At 45.8% G+C, this 22,339-nt stretch overlaps 2 protein-coding genes across 5 annotated transcripts in view; one reads left to right on the top strand and one right to left on the bottom strand.

Annotated features, from left to right (window-relative positions):
• The window catches only part of ZFYVE21 (zinc finger FYVE-type containing 21), a 63,510-nt gene extending 55,258 nt beyond the window's left edge, over positions 1–8,252 (bottom strand). For both annotated transcript variants that reach the window (XM_089657260.1, XM_089657261.1), the window contains exon 1: positions 7,948–8,252. In XM_089657260.1, coding sequence (XP_089513386.1) covers positions 7,948–8,067 — 120 coding nt within the window. In that variant the 5' untranslated portion in view covers positions 8,068–8,252. The remainder of the gene's footprint in view (positions 1–7,947) is intronic.
• Positions 8,253–8,468: 216 nt separating this feature from the next.
• Positions 8,469–22,339, top strand: part of XRCC3 (X-ray repair cross complementing 3) — a 26,365-nt gene continuing 12,494 nt past the window's right edge. For 2 of the 3 annotated variants that reach the window (XM_089657257.1, XM_089657258.1), the window contains exons 1-5: positions 8,489–8,567; positions 11,672–11,742; positions 14,724–14,861; positions 18,893–19,105; positions 21,980–22,134. In XM_089657257.1, coding sequence (XP_089513383.1) covers positions 11,688–11,742; positions 14,724–14,861; positions 18,893–19,105; positions 21,980–22,134 — 561 coding nt within the window. In that variant the 5' untranslated portion in view covers positions 8,489–8,567; positions 11,672–11,687. Of the gene's footprint in view, positions 8,568–11,671; positions 11,743–14,723; positions 14,862–18,892; positions 19,106–21,979; positions 22,135–22,339 lie in introns of all 3 variants that reach the window. The other variant, XM_089657259.1, reaches the window with a different exon arrangement.

Here is a 22,339-nt window from a genome sequence, read left to right as displayed (position 1 = left end):
GGCAACGAAACTTGACCTTTGGCCCCAACTAGCTGAATTTGCCCTTGAAAGGCTGTCATGCCCGGCCAGTAGCGTGGCATCGGAGCGCGTGTTTAGTGCGGCAGGAGGTATTGTAACTCCGCGGAGGACACGACTGTCCACCCAAAGTGTGGAGAGACTCACGTTTGTGAAAATGAATCAGGCGTGGATTAGTCTGGATTTCAAACCACCAGTTCCTGACACAACTGACTAAATCCGCCATGAATCATGCCCCAAACATGTTATTATTTTTAACATAGGCCTCTGTATGGCCTTCAATTTAAGCTGCTTACGCTTCGCCACTCTGCCATGGGCCCCTGTACCGCCTCCTCTTGCTGCTGCCAGGTCCAGAGTGTGTCATGGGTCCCTGTACGGCCTCCCATTGCTGCTGACTTCATCGCCAGACTCTGCCATGTGCCACTTTCAGGTCTCCTTACACTGTTGGTGGGTTCCATTTTGTGATAGGGTGCTGTATGGCCTTCCATTGCTGCTGCCTCCACCGCCACCCTGCGCCATGTGCCTCTGTCGTCTGCTCACGCTGCTGACGGCTTCCGCTTTTTAACCGAGGCCTGTGTTTGGCTTCCGAATACTGCTGCATCCACCGCCACCCTGCGCCATGTGTCTCTGTCGTCTGCTCACGCTGCTGACGGCTTCCGCTTTTTAACCTAGGCCTGTGTATGGCTTCAGAATAATGCTGCCTACACCGCCACCCTGCGCCATGTGCCTCTGTCGTCTGCTCACGCTGCTGCCAGGTCCATACTGATTCATGGCCCCCTGTACCGGCTCCTCATGAACGTGGTTCAGCGGGTTTGCATCACTTAACGGCAAATCGTTGACAAACGCTGGGACGTTCAGTGTTGTGCGCATTAAGCCAGACACCAAAGGGCAGCACAGACCTGTTATTACTCGCTCAAGCATGGCTGAACAAAACCAGTCTCTACCACAAATTGGACCCAGACCTGCCCAGGGTCTCGTAAGTAGATTGCACGGAGGAGTAGAGTTCGTTATTGGAATTAACTGTGAGGGACATTTAAACCTAGGCCTGTGTATGGCCTTCAATTGAAGCTGCTTCTGCTCCGACACTCTGCCATTGGACTCTTGATAGTCGACGACGGCGGAAGCCGTCAGCAGCGTGAGCAGACGACAGAGACACATGGCGCAGGGTGGCGGTGGATGCAGCAGTATTCGGAAGCCAAACACAGGCCTCGGTTAAAAAGCGGAAGCCGTCAGCAGCGTGAGCAGACGACAGAGGCACATGGCGCAGGGTGGCGGTGGAGGCAGCAGCAATGGAAGGCCATACAGCACCCTATCACAAAATGGAACCCACCAACAGTGTAAGGAGACCTGAAAGTGGCACATGGCAGAGTCTGGCGATGAAGTCAGCAGCAATGGGAGGCCGTACAGGGACCCATGACACACTCTGGACCTGGCAGCAGCAAGAGGAGGCGGTACAGGGGCCCATGGCAGAGTGGCGAAGCGTAAGCAGCTTAAATTGAAGGCCATACAGAGGCCTATGTTAAAAAGTCCCCCCAGCAGCAGCGTGGGGAGACGACTATTAGTCGTCTCCCCACGCTGCTGCTGGGGGGACTTTTAACATAGGCCTCTGTATGGCCTTCAATTTAAGCTGCTTACACTCCGCCACTCTGCCATGGGCCCCTGTACCGCCTCCTCATGCTGCTGCCAGGCCCGTAATCTGCCATGGGCCCCCGTACCGACTCCTCATGCTGCTGCCAGGCCCGTAATCTGTCATGGGCCCCTGTACAGCCTCCTCATGCTGCTGCCAGGTCCAGAGTGTGTCATGGGTCCCTGTACGGCCTCCCATTGCTGCTGTCTCCATCGCCACACTCTGCCATGTGCCACTTTCAGGTCTCCTCACACTGCTGGTGGGTTCCATTTTGTCATAGGGTGCTGTATGGCCTCCCATTGCTGCTGCCAGGCCCGTAATCTGCCATGGGCCCCCGTACCGACTCCTCATGCTGCTGCCAGGTCCAGAGTGTGTCATGGGTCCCTGTACGGCCTCCCATTGCTGCTGTCTCCATCGCCACACTCTGCCATGTGCCACTTTCAGGTCTCCTCACACTGCTGGTGGGTTCCATTTTGTCATAGGGTGCTGTATGGCCTCCCATTGCTGCTGCCTCCACCGCCACACTGTGGCTCCACACTCTGGTTTTGGCCCCGTGACTGCCCAAATGAGTGAAGTGTGCGGTGATTCTAAGATCGACGGCACTCATCTGCATGTCATACTGACTGACAGTATTATTTCTCTTCCCCAGCAGACTCCAAGGGCATTTAAATTAAAGGTACAGTGTTCTGCACTAATATAAAGGCTCTCTGAAGCCTAGAAACACCCTTTTTACACGTTAAATTCGCAGCGAATATATTCGCCTCGAATCTAATTTATTCCGCGAATTCGGCGAATCAGCCGAATCGAATTTTTGAATAATTCGCTCATCTCTAATGCAAAGCATTCCTTGATTGGACGAGATCAAGACAGTGATGTCTCAGGGCAAAAAAGGAGGGGAAAACAAAACTTTATAAGAAAAGATTTGAAATCAGGTTCTAGAAGAGTAGGGATTTGGCTCCAGAAGCAGGACAGTCTGAAACGACTCATTTCAATCTGTACAGACATGACACTCACTCGTTGGAACTTTTCACTCGAACCATAAGTGTTATTTTCTTGTTGATAACAGGATTTACAGTAATACTTACTACTGATAATTTAGAGCTGCTCTGGTGTGTAGAAGATAAAGGGTTGGTTCTAGAACCAGTGAACATAGTAACCATTATTGAGAACATCCCAGCTGTACAAGAGGAATCTGCTCAGATAATCAGAACTGCCATCAACAGCCAGAAGCTTCCTCCTCAGTCTGCCACAGCTGTCAATGGTGAAGGCAGACACAGCATGGTCCCAGGTCCTCCTAGAGCAGGGCGGGGACAGACAACCAATTATTCTGCCTCAGGATACCAGCTGATCCCATTATTAGCCCTCCCATCTCCACACAGAGACAACATTGTTAGTTATAGCTGGAGACCTATAAACAGTTGTACCATTTAAACTACTAAAACGTCCATTTAACTGACTCTTCATTGACCAGCAGAAATATCTATAAAACGGTTCCCATACATTTTAAATGTAGGCCTTCCATAGGGGAGGCACAGCTAGGGGCAGCACAGCCAGGGATAGCATCGGCAACTATCATCTTGGCTAAAGTATTCCTCTTGGATTAAGTATTGAGCATTGCACTTCGGCTCTGCATCATCTGAAGAACTCTTCTCTGTCCCATCATAGGAAAATGTCTGTGAGCAATATCCATCTATACTATCGCCCATGCCATGTATGAATGCTAATTCACCTTGCACTGCTATATGGTAATATATACGGCTTTTAAAATCCACCATGGTTTCCAGTACCATTTCTGTGCTGATGACACACAAATCTCTATTCCTCAGCTCACCCCATCAGTTTCCTCACGTATCACCAATTTACTAACAGACAGATCAGGCTGGATGTCACACCACTTCCTAAAACTCAATCTATCCAAACTGAGATCATAATAATATTTCTTCTCCCACGTGCATCTTCCCCCGATTTCTCGGTCAGGATCAGTAGCACCACTATCAACCCATCCCTGCATGCCAGGGGTAACCCTGGATTCTGAACTATGCTTTCAGGCCCACATCCAAATCATGCCGCCTCAACCTCCGCAACATCTCTAGAAAATATCCATATTAAACCAATTCACTCCCTGGTTACCACCTCACCTCGACTACTGCAACTCCCTCCTCATTGGCTTACCTTTACATAGGCTACCCCCCCCTCCAGTCCATCATGAATGCTGCTGCCAGGCTCATCCACCTTATGTTCAGTGTCTGCTACCCCTCTCTGCCAATCCCTCCACTGGCTTCCACTCAACCAACAAATAAGATTCAAAATAATAACTTAGAAAGCCATCCACAACTCTGCCCCCAACAACATCACCAACCTGGTCTCAAAATATCAACCAAACCGCTCTCTTTGATCCTCCCAAGACCTTCTGCTCTCTAATTCCCGTGTCACCTCCTCCCATGCTCGCCTCCAGGACTTCTCCCGAGCTTCTCCCATCCTATGGAACTCCCTACCTCAATCTGTCCGGCTATCTCCTAATCTATCCACCTTTAGACAATCCTTGAAAACCTCTTTAAAGAAGCCTATCCTGCTTCTAACTAGTAAACTGCCATTTATTTCCTCCATCAGCTCATCCCCCACAGCTGTTACCTTTTGTATCACTCAACCCTTCCTCCTAGATTGTAAGCTCTAACGAGGCCCTTTGTGTTCCTCGGGTACCAAATTGTATTGTAACTGTAATGTCTGCCTTCATTTTGTAAAGCGCTGCGCAAACTGTTGGCGCTATATAAATCCTGTATAATAACACTACATTTTATTTTGTGATCCGTGTAACTTACAACTGAAGGATGGATTTGCTGCTCCCCAATACAATGTCTAAAGGCTATGTCCACCACTTGCACCACATTACGACTCTTTCAGACAGGCATTCTGATCAGGTCTACCTGTTGGCTTTTTAGGCGGACCTGATCAGGCTGTCCATGCATCCCTTTGGACAGGTGGGCTTAAACGAAATTGTGTGTTTATACCCGTCTACCTCCGTGTGCCCTAGAAATAAAAACAAACAAAAACACCTTTCCCTCTTCTGTTTAGGTGGAGCAGATTGGTGGTAGTAGGGTGTAAATGGACAACAGACTCAGTTTACTTCCAGTCGCCCATTACAGAATTTTTCTGTTAAAAGTGCACTGAGCCTTTAACTCCACTTAAAAAAAAAAAAATGAAATAACCATCATAGTGGAAAAGCTAGTGATTGGCAGGTGTGGAACTACAAGTACCAGCACACCCTGACTACCTTAGCAGTGGAGCTTTAACTGCCAGCACACCTTGACCACCTGGAGGGATGGGAGAAAGGTACAACTACAAGCGCCAGCACACCCTGAGGGCCTTGGGTGGGGACAGCACAAACCACAGCATTACTCAGCCGCCTCTGGCGACAGCAATCTGAACTGTCAACATTGTAAAGTAAAATAACTGCCATTTACACTTTATAGGCAGCTGAAGACGGGCTGGACAACAAAAGGCTCCCTATAAGCAAACAACGCTCCCGAATTCCCAGCATCACTTCCTACCATGCAGTTTCTTCTCTGTAAGGCTGACCATACACTACACAATCGCCTTTTGATTTGCCATCAACTATGTACTGCAAGGACCTGCCTGGTTTCATACCAATTGAAGGAATTGTTTAGGCGAGTCCTCCTGTTGCATAGTATTGGTTATGTAAAGGAGATTGTACAATCAGATTGTATAGTCTATGGTCAGCTTTCTTTAATAATCATGTTTATTCGGTTTTCAAGTCATAAAAAGCACAAAGTTGATTGGCCAGCTTTCGAGTAAAACTCACCACACACGTCCCAGTCTGATTGTACAATCTGCTACCAACTATGTAGTGCACGGGCCTGCCTGTCTGGATACAAACTGATTGGATAGATTAAATAGATCCTCATCCTCAAAGTTGACTGAACAAATGTCAGACTGTAATACGTACCGTGACCCTTAAGCTGGGTAGAACTGTTCAGCAAGCTAAGCAAACAAAAATTGGCACATCCATACAATGATGTGTGATGCAGGGATCGCCCTGGGCTTCTATTATATTCTGAGATTGGGGACTCGCCAGAATACACAGATCAGCGTTTGTAGTCATTGGCTGCATTTAGATCACTTAAATAAAAACACCTGTATGCCTGAAAATGCTGCATTTTTTAGGCAGAAGTCTGCAGCAGGCCTTAGTTGTCACAACCAGTTTCTCCATTAAAGGATTTCTCTTCCTATTCTGGTGACAACTTTTACAAATGGTGGGGAGATTTCTGGCCATCCTTATGGCACTGACTAGGTTCTCCTGACCAATCACACGCATGGTATTTGCAATCCTTCACTAATGGTGGGGAGATTTCTGGACATCCTTACGGTGCTGGCTAGGTTCTCCTGACCAATCACACGCATGGTATTTGTGATCCTTCACTATTTACATAGTAGAATGAAGGAATCAGTTATTGGACGATTAGCCAATGATTGGAAGTTCTGATGGGCTGGAACATTCATTATAATCAGTGATGAGCTTAGACAGGAGACCGAACCCACCTGAGCGAACCTGCCAGGAATGTTCCAGCCCATTAGAACGTCCAATCATTGAAGGATTACTAGCAGATCAGCCGATGATTGGGATGACTGGTAGTTCTGATGAGCCGAGACATTCATTATAATCAGTGATGAGCTTAGCCGTGTTGGACAGAAATCTCAATCCCGCTGGGAAGCTGTCAAAGATGACAGCCAATCATAAACAGCGGAAGGCACTCCTGACCCTGCATCCACGTGTATGCAAGGGGCGTGTACATGCAGCTGCAGGGAATTCCTCCCTCGCCTAGAATGGTCAGTGATGAGCCTAGCCGTGCTTTGGCAGGAGAACAAACCCACCTGAGCGATGTCCCTGATAAGATGTAAAAGCCGACAGCCAATCATAGGAGGCGGAGGCATTCGCTACAGCTGCATGTATACGCCCCCTGCATGATTGCAGCTGCAGGGTCTGGAATGTCCGCTGTCTGATTGGCTGCCTTCCAGCGGGATAGCCCAAGTGGGTTGGGACTCCTGTCCATACACAGCGAAGCTCATCACGGATTATAATGAATGTCTCAGAACTTCCAATCATTGGCTGATCCTCCAGGAACAGATTCCTTCATTCTTCTCTGTAAATAATGAAGGATCACACATGCCGCGCGCGCAGCGGTGGGGCCGGTCGGGACAACTCAGGCGCTGCGCACGCGCAGCGGTGGGGCCGGTCGGGACAACTCAGGCGCTGCGCACGCGCAGCGGTGGGGCCGGTCGGGACAACTCAGGCGCTGCGCACGCGCAGCGGTGGGGCCGGTCGGGACAACTCAGGCGCTGCGCACGCGCAGCGGTGGGGCCGGTCGGGACAACTCAGGCGCTGCGCACGCGCAGCGGTGGGGCCGGTCGGGACAACTCAGGCGCTGCGCACGCGCAGCGGTGGGGCCGGTCGGGACAACTCAGGCGCTGCGCACGCGCAGCGGTGGGGCCGGTCGGGACAACTCAGGCGCGCGCAGCGGTGGGATCGGTCGGGAGATCCTAGCCTGCGGCTGCTGTAAGCATGGCCAGAAATCTCCCCACCATTTCTAAAAGTTGTCACCAGGACAGGAAGAGGGAAAGTCTTCCATTGGGGTCACTGGTTCCTGTGACAACTAAAGGCCTGCTGCACACGGCTTCCTGAAAACACAGCATTTTTAGGCATACAGGCATTTTTTTTGTTTACCAATGTCAATGCAGCACATGGTTTTCAGTGTGGTTGTACACACAGGTATGCGAACATCAGAAAAAAACCCCACAACAATCTGTGATGCCAGTCAATATTTTACACACATACATGCGTATGTGCGCTAATACACGTGTACAATGTGGATGTACAGAGATGAGAATTGCATTCTGGGACCTGGAATTTATAATATTGCCAGGAATAATGACATTCAAACTTCAGCACCCTAAGAGAGGGCGTCCCCTCCCCTCAGATCTCTCACTTCCTGTTGTGTCACCAGGACAGGAAGTGAAGGAAATCACTCCTAAGGGGACACCAATGTTAACTTCCCCAGTTAATTTTTTTTTTTCCCCACCAAACATGAAGAAAAGTTTAGTCCTGCCCCCTTAGGGGTCAGTTATGGAGGGTCAGGTGATTAGTTTGCACACTGAAGGGGCAGGTTATCCTTCAGGTCCGTGTGAGGATCCCCGTCCTCTATGAAGGCCTTAGCTATGCTGAGACTTGTAGTGCTGGCAGGCGCAGGGTCCCCGGACACCCTCCCTGGGGGCTCCACACCACAACCTACCTCCTTGTCCGGCACCCACTGCGGCTCCTCCAGGCAGAAGGGGCTGCTGTACGCCCGGTTCTCGGGCAGCATGCGGAGCCCGCTGGGGGAGCGGACCAGCTTCTTGCCATCGGTGGACATCTTTCCTCCCTCACAGCCCCGGACAGCCCCAGCCAATCACCTCACACCTCTCCCGCGACTGACAGCCCGCCTCCGCCCAATCACAGCACAGCAAGAAGCCTCCCCGCCGCACCGGATTGGTCAGGACGCATTTACCAGCCTTTAACCCCTTGCGGGACCTCGATAGGTGGAGCGGGCCGGCGACGTGACTGCTGGCATACCACTCCCGCCGGCGGCAGAAGTGTTAAACCAAGTCCCGCACTAGAGTCCGCGCAAGGGGGCAGCCTCCAATGGGAAGCGGAATTGGAGGCCACGTGACATTTGTTGTCCATGGTATCAGCCAATGAGTGGAAGGGGTGGGAGAGGACGGCCTGCGATGTGGTTGGTGATTGGAGAGGAGCTTTGTTTGTTTGGAAAGTGATTGGCTGCGGAGAGGGCGCGGTGTTCGCAGTGAGCAGAAGATGGGACAGGCATGTGCCGGGGTTGTCTGTACTGCTCAGAGGTGATTGGGGCCCCCAGAGGTGAGCCGAGACCCCATACCGGGGCCCATTGACTAGGAATGTGTTATATAATACAGCTTACCAATCATGGAATGTGGCGGCTGTATTCCTTGTCTTTTCCCCCCTTTGGTTTCACCTGGTGATCTGGCCAGTAACACACCTGGGACACCCCTCTGGAGGAGTGAGCACAGGAGGCACAGCAGCATTTGTCAGTCTGGGGGGAGGGGAGTGTTAAATGTATTAGCAGGTGTAAAAACACTAACTGAAGCCAGTCTCCAGCTCACGCTTTGTTATCAGTTACAGCAGTTTTTTCCATTTGGATTAAAGGTTTTACATTAAACAATAAAAGGTTATCATTCTAACCTCCCCTGCCAGCGTTCAGTGGTTTGTCTCATCTATGAAAACTGATACATTCGCTGGAGAGCTTGAGCTTTTGAAAAACAACAGACTTACTGGCTGGATCATCAGATGGAAATAAAGGCAGGGGTGTGGAAATTAAAAAAAATAATAAATACTTGTCCAAGGGACTTAATCCAGCTCCCAGTCTACTTGTCCCTCAATACAATCTACTTGTCCTGATAAAAAAAAAAATTCCCAGAATGGAAAATACAAATGGTTGTTTGTTTTTCAGCCAGTGGTGCTTTTAGGAATGTCTAGGGCTTTTTAAAAATGAAAAAGGCTTCATGGCGACTTAAACATTTAATGATTTTTATTTTTGCTTGAAAATTTCTTAGAACTCCCAAACATTTTTTTTTTGTAAAGCAGTGGCCCTGAAGAAGTGGGTTTTGCAATTGTCGCATGACATTTGCACAGCAGTTTTTCAAACACAATTTTGTTTTTTAAAATACACTTTTTGGAATTTTAATGCAAAAAAAAAACACAATACATGACTCATTTTATGGTAAAAGATGATGTTACACCAAGTAAACAGATACCAAACATGTCATGCTTTAACCACTTGGCAACCGTGCTACAGCCGAATGACAGCTACAGCTGGATGACGGCTACAGCCGAATGACAGCTACAGCTGGATGACGGCTACAGCCGAATGACAGCTACAGCTGGATGACGGCTACAGCCGAATGACAGCTACAGCCGAATGACGGCTACAGCCGGATGACAGTTACAGCCGGATGACGGCTACAGCCGGATGACAGTTACAACCGGATGACAGCTACAGCCAAATGACAGCTACAGCCGGATGACAGCTACAGCCGGATGACAGCTACAGCTGGGTGACAGCTACAGCGCGGTTGTCCAAGTTACCACTTTAGATTTACACAGGAGGTCTGGTGCTAGAATTAGTGCCCTTGATCCAGTGGTTTCCAGCGCGACTTTTGACCTGACTTTACATTCACAAGTCATACCAAAGTAGTGCAGGACCTGATTTGAAGTCGCAGAGATTTGAATGGTACTCATTGGGAAACATGGGGTGCAACTTGTCATGCGACTTTGGACCCCAAGGTCTCATGGCAAGTTGTACAAGTGTGAATGGACTTTTATTCTGCATATAGTAATGGAGAGTTTTAACTCCTATCAGTTTTTTTTTTTTGGCCATCCGTGCCCCACTAGGGAGATTTCCCTTCACTTCCTGTCCCATAGCCAAAACAGGAAGTTAGAGGAAATCCCCCAAAGTGAAGTAAGGTGTTACCACAACTAGTGTCCCCACTGGAAGATTTTCCCTCTATTCCTGTTCTGGTGAGGGTAAACAGGACACATAGAGAGGGTGAATCTCCCTAATGGGGACACAGACAACAATAAAACCTGGCAGGTGTTCTTCTTTTTTAATGTTTTATTAAGTTTTCACATAGAAAAAATACAATACAAGTCTATCTCCAGTCTATTAAAACGAACAAAAAAAAGTTTTGCTTTTAGTTATAATTTAAAGCGGTATCTAACCCAAAAGCAAACTATGTTGTATATTGTAAAATATACTATATTGCAGCTTAACCATTCTTAAGATGTGGTGTGCTGCATTAGTTTGCTTTTTTAGGCTTTCTTTCCTTTACAGGGATGTTGAATTCCTATTGCTTGATGCCCGGGACATGCAGTTCTGGGTGCCGGGCAAGAAGTTTTTTTCCCCATACATTTACTCCTGCTGCAGGCAAGCAGCAGGGTCTAGAGCCAATGGTCGGCTCTCCTAAAAGTGGTCCAAGCGGCTCCAGAGAGGCGGGGGGGGCGTCCCTCCCACTGCCTTCTGCAAGCTGTCCGGACATCTGTGGAAACCCCCTCCTGCTTATAGGAGGCACACTCTGGTCCAGTCCCCCCCTTCCCATTAGCGGAGAGCGCCGCCAATCAGGGCCAGGTGTTCTCCGTCTCCAGCAGCTCTCCAAAAGAACGCAATCAAAGCCGGGCGGCTCTACGGAGAACACCTGACTCAGACCGGCGATGCTTTCCGCCAATGGGCAGCGGTGGGGGGACTGGACTAGACCAGTGGGAGGTGGGACTTTTTTTTTTAATATATATAAATGTATTTATTTATATTTTCTATTTATATTTTTATTTATTGTAGTAGTCAATAAAGGGTAATTTAACTTTTACAGAAGATGGGCTATACACTGCCCTATGCACTGCACACTGCCCTATGCACTGCACACTGCCCTATGCACTGCACACTGCCCTATACGCTGCACACTGCCCTATACGCTGCACACTGCCCTAGCAGCCTGCAGGCATCATAATGCTTGTAATGGCAAGCGGTCAGCCATGTGACTTTAACAATGAAAATGCTTTCCAAGACACCTTCTTCTGGAAAAGCATCCCAGAAGAAATAGGAGATTCTTATTGGCCAGCAGGGGCATGTGGCTGCACTGACCAATGACCACTAGCCATTGCAATTGTTATGATGCCTACAGGTTCCAGGGCTGGTAGTGCAGTATACGGTGGTCAGATCTTCTTCTGTAAAAGTAAACTTATCCTTTAATGGTGAATATTAAAGTGGAGCTCCAGACATTTTTCTTTTTCATTCTGGATAAATCTGGAAAGGGTCACAGCCTCTGTTTCCCCCACATTTCCTGTCCTGACCTCATCATTGATAAATCTCATAGCTGATTTTTATGGTTCTGATGATTGAAAACCACAATGTGCAGACACTCATGTTTTTAACAAATTATGTTTCCATTCAGAAATTCTCATGAGGACATGGACTGGACTCACCTGGACGTGCATCCTCGTATAATCTCGGCTGTTAATAGGGGTAAGATTTTTCACTGGGATGCAGACTCCTCAGATCATAGCTCTCTATCTCCTAGATTGTAAGCTCGAAAGAGCAGGGCCCTCGAACCCCTCGTGTAGTATATTGTTACTGTCTTGTCTCATGTTCTGTCCCCCTGCTACTGTACAGCGCTGAGCATACCCTTTGGCGCTATATAAATACTGTATAATAATAGTATTGTATTCATTCTTATAGTGCCAACACATTATTAACAACACCCCCACCCAGGCCAATTCTGACATTTCTCTCCTACGTGTAAAAATCATAATTTTTTTTGCTAGAAAATTACTCAGAACCCTCAAACAGTATATATATATATGTATATATATATAAGCAGAGGCCCTAGAGAATAAAATGGTGGGTGCTGTAATTTTTTATGTCGTGGTATTTACGGAGCAATTTTTGGAAAAGTGCACTTTAATGAATTTCAATGTAAAAAACACAATATATAACCAAATTTCTTTGTAAAGTATAAAAGATGACTTTACGCCAAGTCAATAAATACAAAACATGTTATGCTTTCAAACTCACACTCATTGAATGGTGCCAAACTACAGTACTTAAAAAATCTCCCTATGCGATGCTTTAAACATTTTTACAGGTTACCAGTTTAGAGTTACAGAGGAGGTCTAGCACCAGAATTATTTGTGGCGATGCTTCACATGTGTGGTATGAACACCATTTACATATGCGGGCACGACTTACGTATGCATTCATCAATGCGCACGAACAGTTTTGTTTTTGTTTTTTTTTTACACTATCCCTTTAATTTTTTTTTTATCACTTTTATTCCTATCACAAGAAATGTAAACATCCCTTGTGATAAAAATAAGGCATGACAGATCCGCTTTATGGAGACATCTGGGGTCTATAAGACCACAGATGTTTCCTCTACCTGTGAAAGCATAAAATAAAAAAAATTTAAAAAAGAAACATCGATCTCTGCTTGCCAGAAAAAAAATGGCAGTTTACATCTGCCAGGACCAGAAATAACATAATGACATTGCTTTCGGCCTCCAAGGACCATAGAGATGGACAGGGACCATCTGGTCCATGCTCAGCTCTATGGTAGCCCAGCAACATCCCTGAATCAGATACTGGGCTGCTTAATTGCACAAAAGGGCAGGGAGGTGTCCTTTCCCACTGCCTGTAAAAGCAATCCGGGGGGCTAAATACCATGATGGCTTTTACAATACAGGAAATTATACCGGGATGATGCCTCTAGCTGCAAGGATCATCCCAATATTTCCACTTCAAGTACAGGACGTCATATGATGTCCTATGGGCAAGAAGTGGTTAAATTGCTTTATATGGAACTAGTTACCTCAGTGTCTTCCCCACAGAGCTGACATTCTAGTATCTCTTCTAAACAATATATTATGTATAATAAACAATCCCCATCACAAAAACAACATCTAAGGCCTCATTCACATGTGAGTTCTGTAGCGTAAACCAGTGTGAGAGCCGTGTTTACCCACATAGGGACTCACAGGCGTTCAATGCTTCCCTGTGCAGGCAGGCTCATTTATGTCAATTGGGACTCAGAGGCTGCACAGACAGCACACTGTCTGCGTTCGGAGCTGTGTACCCGCACACGCACAGATGTCAGATTAGGAGCAGTGGCTGTGTTCTTGCATCCCAATTGACATAAATAGACTGCCTGCAGAGAGATGCATGGAACACCTGTGCATCCCCATGCAGGCTGAAAACTGGTCACAGAAGTGCAGAACTAAGGCTCCATTCACACTTATGCGACTTGTCGTGCGACTTTGGGGTTCAAAGTCGCCCCCCCCCCCCATGTTTCCCAATGAGTACCATTCATATCTGTGCAACTTCAAGTCGCAGCGACTTCAAAGTAGTTCCTGCACTACTTTTGTCTGACTTTCATGTGACTTGAGGCCCATAGACTTCAATGTAAACCCTTCAAAGTTGCATGAAAGTTACACCTGAATGTTGTACATGTGACTTGTGTGCGACTTTGTACAGCAGAAACCATTATCTTTGGTCAAAGCCAAAGTCACACTGTAAAGTCACACGATTTTGAAGTTGCACAAGTGTGAATGGAGCCTAAGTTCACTCCTGTGATCCATAGGGGAAGTGTAGTCAAAAAAGCTTTAACTCTACTTCTCTCTTTTTAAAGGATAAGTTCACCTTTTTGACAAAAATAATAACTGCACATTTTTTTTTCAAGTAAAAAAATGTGCATTTATTATTTTTGTCTGCAGGAGCCTGTAAAGCATTGCACCAGCAATCAGTAGATCACTGATGCCATGCAGGTCTCCTGCAGACCTGTCAGACTATCTGCTTGCCGTACTGGATGTATGAGCAAGCACATATACTGACAGGAAGCTACAATGAAGTACCACGGTGCTCCACTGTGCCATGGTAGTTCATTGAAAACTACCACAGCACATTGGCTAAATGGTTAGCACTTCTGCCTGGCAGTACTAGGGTCGTTGGTTCGAATCCCAGCCACGGCACCACCTGGAGTTTGCATGTTCTCCCTGTGCATGAGTGGGTTTCCTCCTGGTACTCCGGTTTCCTCCCACACTCCAAAGACATGCTGGTAGGTTAATTGGATCCTGACTAAATTGGTCCTAATATGTGTATGAATGTAAGTTAGGGACCTTAGATTGTACACCCCTTGAGGGTTAGGGACTGATGTGAATGTACGATATATATGTAAAGTGCTGCGTAAATTGATGGTACTATATAAGTACCTGAAATAAATAACTACAATCCCACAGCCGCTAAGGCAGAACTCTGTGAATGTGTGACGCGGCTGTATTATCAGTCAGAGGGGGGGCGGGCGCGGCTACAGCTATGGGAACATGTTACATCCTAAAACGGGTGGAAAATGTTACATGTTCCAAAGGTGAACTTATCCTTTAAAGCAAACCCACCGACACAGTCTCTAGTGTGATTTAGAAATACTGGCCACTGATGACACGTCTTTTTTTCAGCAAACATCAAGTCTGCCAAAGACCTTCTTACTTTCTCCATTGGGGACTTACAGAAAGTGACCCAGCTTTCCGTTACTGACATCTATGACTTACAGAAAGCAGCAGGTGCAGCTCTGCAGAAACATCCAGCACTTACAGGTAACTCATCTGCAACTGTTTATTTAAAAGTATTGTGGAACAAATTCAGCTTGAGGCTGGGTTCACATATATGCGGTGCTGTATATCGCATGTGATTTGCACAGGAAGCGCAACAAATTCCTGTGCAACGCACATGCTGTTTGTGGGCAGTATGATTGGAGCCATACAATTTGTATGGCTCTAATCGCACCGCGCCTCCACAAAAAAGGTGCAGGACCCTTTTTTTGGTCCGCACTAAAATCGGATCGCATGGGTATTCACACCTATGCGATCTGATTCTGCACATCATACCGCATTTTGCGTACCGCTTTTGGGGTGTTGTTAACTTAACATACACACCCGCAGCGGTTTGCATGAACGGGGTGTGATTCTGATGCGGTGCAGAATTTGCACAGAAAACGCTGCGAATTCTGCACCGCATCAGTGTGAACCAGGGCTGAAAGTGGTTATAAAGGTTTTGTTTTTGTTTTTTTTGTTTTTTTTTAAATAATAAACACATTATACTTACCTGCTCTGTGCAATGGCTTGTGTGTGCTTGCTCCCGAGCCGCCTCTGCTTGTCCATGGTACACACAGAGCATGGCTTAGCCCTGCCTCCTGCTTCCTCCTCAATGGGTGTGATTGGCAGGAGCTGTGTCAGGAATGGACTTGCCAATAGTGGTGGGACTCACCTGCCTTGTGGGCTGCAGTATCAGGGCTGGCCAGCGGGTGCTCTCAACAACCAGAGGTTCACTTCGGCAATTAGCCATCACCTGGGGCTGATTGCAGGTGTATTTAAGGGATGGCCAGACCTGCAGTCTGTGCCTTGGTGTGTGTTTTTCCATGGGCCCCTGTATCTTGTAACCTGCGTTCCTGTTTCTGCCTCTGCCTGACTTGTTGCCGACCCTGCCTGATCCTGACATCTGCTGACTTCTCCTGTTTTGATCCCTGGCTTGTGACCCTGACCATTCTCTCCACCTGCTCCTCCTGTACCTACCTGCCCGATAGTTATCGACCCGGCTTGCCTGACTACGTTGTGCTCTATATGTGTATGTACTTGTGTATCTGTATCAGTTTAGGTTTGGGTTTGTTTCACCTTGTTGTATGTATTTGTGTTAGCTTGGGGTTTGGTGCACTGCGTTTATGTTTGTATTGTTAGTCTTAATAAATTGTCTTATTTATACCATATCTGAAGCTTGCGTTTCCCTGTGTCAGTTTACACACTTCTGGTCACACCCGCATCTCTGACAAGCTGTGTCTCAGCCAATGGGGAGAGAGTGACCCAGGATAGCCTTGACTCTTGTGCATATTGCTAGATAGGGCTTAGGTGAGTATTAAGGGGGGCTGCAGGGGTAGCTGCACACAGAAGGTTTTTTTTACCTTTGTGCCTAGAATAAATGAAGATAAAGATAAAGCGCTGAGCAAACTATCGGCGCTATATAGGTCCTGTATAATAATAATAATAATAATAAAAAACCTTCAGCCTTTAGAACCAGTTTAACAACAGAGTGAGCTTTCTTCAAGCTATACAGTGTTTTCACATGGTAGTCTACATCATCCTGAACAGCTACCTGGGAGATGAAAGGTGTCCTGTACATTACAAAGGCTAAACCTGTCAGTCAAAGTCATGTCAATACCTTGATTCCAGAAACAGCTGTGCATATGTGCAGTATGAATACCCAAAATGCATGATTATGAGTATGAAGGTTAGGAGATCTTTTTATAGTTTGGATGGAGCAGGGAAGAGTTAAATGGGAATTGTAGTACGCAAAGAGCAGAGCATGTGACCAGAAATAACGGCACTGCTCCCTTTACACTAGTAGTGGCGAGGTGCATCAGTGGAGGATCCAGAGCGTGCACAGAACAAAAAAGAAGCCTGAAAACTACAGTAAGGGACTTTTTAAATAAACAAAAAAAAGAGCCATGGCATACTTGATATTTTAGAATAATGTATGTAAAAAAGTGTCACTTGAAGAATAGATGATCAAAAATAAAGCAGAAAAAGAGAGGGACAGTTAAAATGATGCCTGAGATATATCAGATATGTTAAAAAGGTAGATGTGTCACCACAGGGTTGCACCATGGACATATAATTACACAGATGTGCCCCTCCTAATTTAACGCCTCGAACCCCTCGTGTATCACATTGTATTGTTATCGTACTGTTGCATGTTCTGTCTCCCTTTGTAATGTACAGCGCTGAGCGAACTGTTGGCGCTTTATAAATACTGTATAATAATAACAACTAGAGCATGAATAGTAAAGAATAAATGGACTTTATAGGCACCTCAAACTAAGTTAAAATTTTACATGTTTTATTCACAAAATATAGGACTTCATCACAAAGTTAAAAATAGACACGTGTTGCACAATTAACAAAATCTAAATGCCTTTCCAAAGATTTGTTGTTGTGGTCTCCCAACCATTAGTAGTAATAATGGATGAATGCTTGGTGTATGGTATTTTATGGTCAGGAGTTGCCACAACCTACAATAGGCTCAATGTGTTTTGCAACTATGCGCTTTTTCAGGAGCTTTGGAAAGGAGTCCAAGGTGCGGTGTGGGGGCACATAGGGTAAGACAATTGCCTCACTCCATTGGGAGAACAGGGGATCTGCACTGCATCCTCGGTACTAAACAATCCGTCAAAGCTTGATCTGTAAGCTCCTAGCCGTATCTCCCACCATTCATCCACTCACATGCTTGGGAGGGACTGGAATCACAAGTAGACCAATCTAGGTGAATTCCCACTAGTTTGGTATATGTAAATATAACAGCCCAATGTTCCAAGTGCCGCAATACCCAGGGTTCTATCACTGTTGGTGTTAAACGACTGGGATCCCACAATGATCCATGCCCCAACTTGGTGGTTCCATCCTCCACCTGGCCCTTTCTTTACTATTCATGCTCTATATCAGAGATGTTGGTGATTGGAGAAGAGCCCATCACATGACTCTGGCAAGCTTTGTGACTGGGCTGTCCTTGTTTTTGTCTTTTCCCCCATTCCATTACTTCATATAGGGCTTTGCTTGCTTTACAATTCATCACAAAGGTGTTCAGGTCAGGGCTTTTGTGTAGGCCTTTCCACTCTCACCTAAAACTCATCAAGCCATGACTTTATGCACAGGAGTTCCTGCAGGAACAGAAAAGGGACTTCTCCAAACTGTTACCACAAGGTCTGAGTGTACCATTGCCTAAAATGTATGCTGGAACATTAAAGCTGAGCTCCAGGGACAAAAGCTTTTTTAAATATAATCCTCAATAGCCACAAAGGATATCGATTTTTGAGCACCAGATCCTTTTGCAAGCTCCGTTATCATCTTGTAAAGGTAGCAGTGACATCACACTGTGCTGTATACAGCCTGTGCAGACAGCATAGATGTGGAAGGGACCTTGCAGGCCCCACCCTCTACAGGCTTCCTGCAGAAAACTACAGGAGGGGGCGGAGACAAGACCACACACCCTGCACAAGGAGAGAGAGCAGCAATGAGTGGTCTTGATTTGGAGTTCAGCTTTGGCAGTACCCTTCACTGGAAACCCCTGAATTTAAAGCTGAACTCTGAAACAAACATATTTTTGTATGTTTTCCATGTATCAATAAATTACCTCATTATGTTTGTTCCGGGCATGAGAGCCAGAACTGTAAATTGTAGGGCTGAAAACTTGGCACTTACTGTACCTTCAGTTCATGAATGAAATTAAGCGTTCTAACTAATAAATCAGCCATCCAAGCATGGGGGACACATGATTCAAGATAATTTGTTGGTACATAGCAAATGTGCAAATAAAAAATGGTTTAATGCTTTAAAGGAATGCAAAGATTTTTGCAAATAGTGTTGACACCAATGCATTGTGAATGACCTTGGAGCTACTGCTTGTTTCTTATTGGCTTTTAAACTAACCATGTATATCACCATTGTAGTGATTCTAGCTGGAATGCATCTCAAATACCTCTCCCACCCCCACCCACTCACATTTTTATAGAGCCTGTATGCCTTCACATGTTTGACTTTAAAGGGACATGAATCTTTCTGATAATTTTGGTGGATTACAGCTTTTCAGCTTTATACAGAGAAGTCACGATTCCCTGCACAGCACCAGAAGCTGAGCCTGGGATGTGGAGTTCTGAATAATCTGCTGAGAGGAGGACTTCCCCTGGTGGGCATTACAGAGCTGGCGGGAGAGAGCTCCGCGGGGAAGACTCAAATAGCCCTTCAGCTGTGCCTTTCTGTTCAGTACCCAGAAACTTATGGTGGTCTTGGAGCAGGTAAGATATATTGATGTGTTAAATTTTTTAAAAAAAAACTACATTTATGAGTCATTTTGGAAAGTTCAGACTTCATTAAAGAGATGAAAATATAACCTGTATGTTTTATTACACTTTGCGTAGCTGACATCTTATCCCTGGGCCTCAGCGCAAAATCTGAACAGGCCACTCAAAAATGCGGTGAAAACATCTTTCAGTAATACGATTGGGTGTGTTGTGTTCTTTAACCCCGTGACGCCGACCGTACGCAAATATGCGGCCTCTCGGCAGCTGGGCCTTGACGGCGAGCGCCTGCATATTTGCGTACCATTTGAAAACACATATGTGCTTAGAGCGCGTGCCCTGCGCGCTCGCAGCACATATGTCAGTGTCTCACGGAAAGATCCAGATCTCCCCTTGAGATAGGGACCTTTTTCCAATCATGTGACCGCCATGACAGTGAATCATGGTGGTCACATGACCCCGCCCCACCTCCCGGAGTCTGAAACCCCTTAAAGGGCTGGGAGGCACCAGCGTGAAGAGGTTAAAGCAGGGTTCCACCCAAAAGTGGAAGATCTGCTTATCTGGCCCTCCACCCCGCTGCCACATTTGGCACCTTTTCGGGGGGGAAGGGGGGGTTGCATGGTTTTGACCGTTCATCCCCCCCCCCCTTGCCGCTCTCTGGGAAACTCAACAGGTCCCAGAGATCTGCAGCCCGTTCACAAAGCACAGCGCAGTAGAAAACTGGCTGTGAAGCCACTTCACTGCCGGTTTCCCTTAGTTGAGACAGTGCCAGCACCCAACAATTGATTGAAGAATCTGTTCAGGGTGAGGACACCGCTGGATGCCTGGACCGGTAAGTGCCCTAATATCAAGTCAGCAGCTACAGTATTAGATCCCACGTCTGCATCCATTTTTTGTCTACAACTCATTATGCACTCTCAATATGTCCCTTTTGTAGTCACCCATTCAGATTAACTCACTCACTCACTTTATTCCTGAACTTTTAAAGAGGTGAGAAAAAGATGGTGGAGAAGGATCTGGGAGTTCCGGTAGATCACAAGCTTAATAATGGCATGCAATACCAAGCTGCGGTTTCTAAAGCGAGCAAAATCCTCTCTTGTATTAAAAGAGGTATAGACTCCAGAGAGAGAGATATATCATATTACCCCGGTACAAATCATTAGTAAGACCTCATCTGCAATATGCAGTTCAGTTTTGGGAAACAATTCACAAAAAGAACATTGGGGAACTGGAGAAAGGTGCACAGAAGAGTATCCAAACTGATAGGAGGCATGGAGGCGCTCAGCTATGAGGAAAGATTAGAGGAACTGAATGTATTCTCTCTTGAGAAGAGGAGATTAAGGGGGATATGATGAACATGTATAATACATAAGGGGGGATATGATCTCCATGTATAATACATAAGGGGGGATATGATCTCCATGTATAATACATAAGGGGGATATGATCTCCATGTATAATACATAAGGGGGGATGTGATCTCCATGTATAATACATAAGGGGGGATGTGATCTCCGTGTATAATACATAAGGGGGATATGATCTCCATGTATAATACATAAGGGGGGATATGATCTCCATGTATAATACATAAGGGGGGATGTGATCACCATGTATAATACATAAGTAGGGATATGATCACCATGTATAATACATAAGGGGGGGATGTGATCAACATGTATAATACATAAGGGGGGATGTGATCAACATGTATAATACATAAGGGGGGATATGATCAACATGTATAAATACATCAGTGGTTCATATAGTGAACTTGGTGTAGAGTTATTCACCCTGAGGTCATCACAGAGGACAAGGGGGGCACTCTTTACATCTGGAGGAAAATAAATTTAATCTCCAAATATGGAAAGGTTCTTCACAGTAAGAGCTGTGAAAATGTGGAATAGACTCCCTCAAGAGTCGGTTCTGGCAAGCTCAGTAGATTGCTTTAAAAAAGTCCTGGATTCTTTCCTAGATACACAGAATATAATTGGATACTAACATTTATAGGTAAAGTTGATCCAGGGATATCCGATTGCCTCTCGGGGGATCAGGAAGGATTTTTTTGCCCTGCAGGAGCAAATTGGATCAATTTTTGCTGGATTTTTTTATTTCCTCTGGATCAATTGTGGGTGTAGGATTCTAACTTTTTTTTTTTTGGTTGAACTGGATGGACTTTTGTTTTTTTTCAGCCAGACTAACTATGTGAGGAAAAAAGATCTTGGGGGACCCATACTGATTCTTTACTCTTTTCCTTATTTCAGAAAATGAAAACATGAGTTGGAGCAATCATTTTCTAATTTAATGTGCTCCACAACCCAAACATTTTGCCACTAGTTGGCTTCATCAGGGATAATCAACATAAAGCTGTTCCAAAATTTAAAAACATTTACAAACCAATGATCACAGAAAACGTAAACAAAAATGGCTGCCAAACATCTGCACCTTTGTATACCCTCCCATCTTTTACAGACTGCCCACCTTTATCTTATCCATCTAATGCAAATCCAGGTCAACACAACCCCCCCCCCCCACCCCACCCCTTCCCCAACTGAACTAACCCTGTTTTGCATTAGATGATTTTGATGACTAACAGCTCATTGTAATGTAAGTCAATGGGCCAGATGACTAATTGAAAACAATGCAACCCTTGTGTAGCCAATAGCATATCTCAACAGTAGGTAAGCAGGTAGTAATTGAAGTAGCTCATCTACTCTGCATCTTGTGGCAAATCTATGAATCTGGAAGAGAAAGCATGTTAAATGTCAGGCATTGCTTTGAGGTAAACCTTGCAATAATATGTCAAAATCTGTTCTCACTGACAATACACCGTACCTTCCCTTTAATTCTGACAATTATATTTTAATGTAGGGGCTGTGTACATCTGCACAGAAGACGCCTTCCCAAATAAGCGCCTCCTACAGCTGATAAAGTCTCAGCACAGACTGAGGACCGATGTTCCAGCAGACATTGTTCGCAAAATCCAATTTGGAGATAATATTTTCATCGAGCATGCGGCCGATATAGTAAGTTACAATGATATTGAATGAGTAGAACTCAGGAAGCATATATATGGATATTCTGTGGTTTTCCATTATGTTGAACATTACCAGATTCCAACATACCAGTAGAGGACAGGGATGAGTTTTAATTCACTTATGTAAAACCTTTTTTAGCTGGAGTTAGGCTTTAATCACTTATGTAAAGTCCATCTAAATCTATTAGTCTGTC

The sequence above is a fragment of the Staurois parvus genome, unplaced genomic scaffold (assembly GCF_062004578.1).
Source record: "Staurois parvus isolate SC_StPar_1 unplaced genomic scaffold, SC_StPar_1.0 ptg000978l, whole genome shotgun sequence".
NCBI classification, from domain to species: Eukaryota; Metazoa; Chordata; class Amphibia; order Anura; family Ranidae; genus Staurois; species Staurois parvus.
The sequence above is the reverse complement of the archived record's forward strand: the minus strand, read 5'-3'. Positions and strand labels throughout refer to the sequence as shown.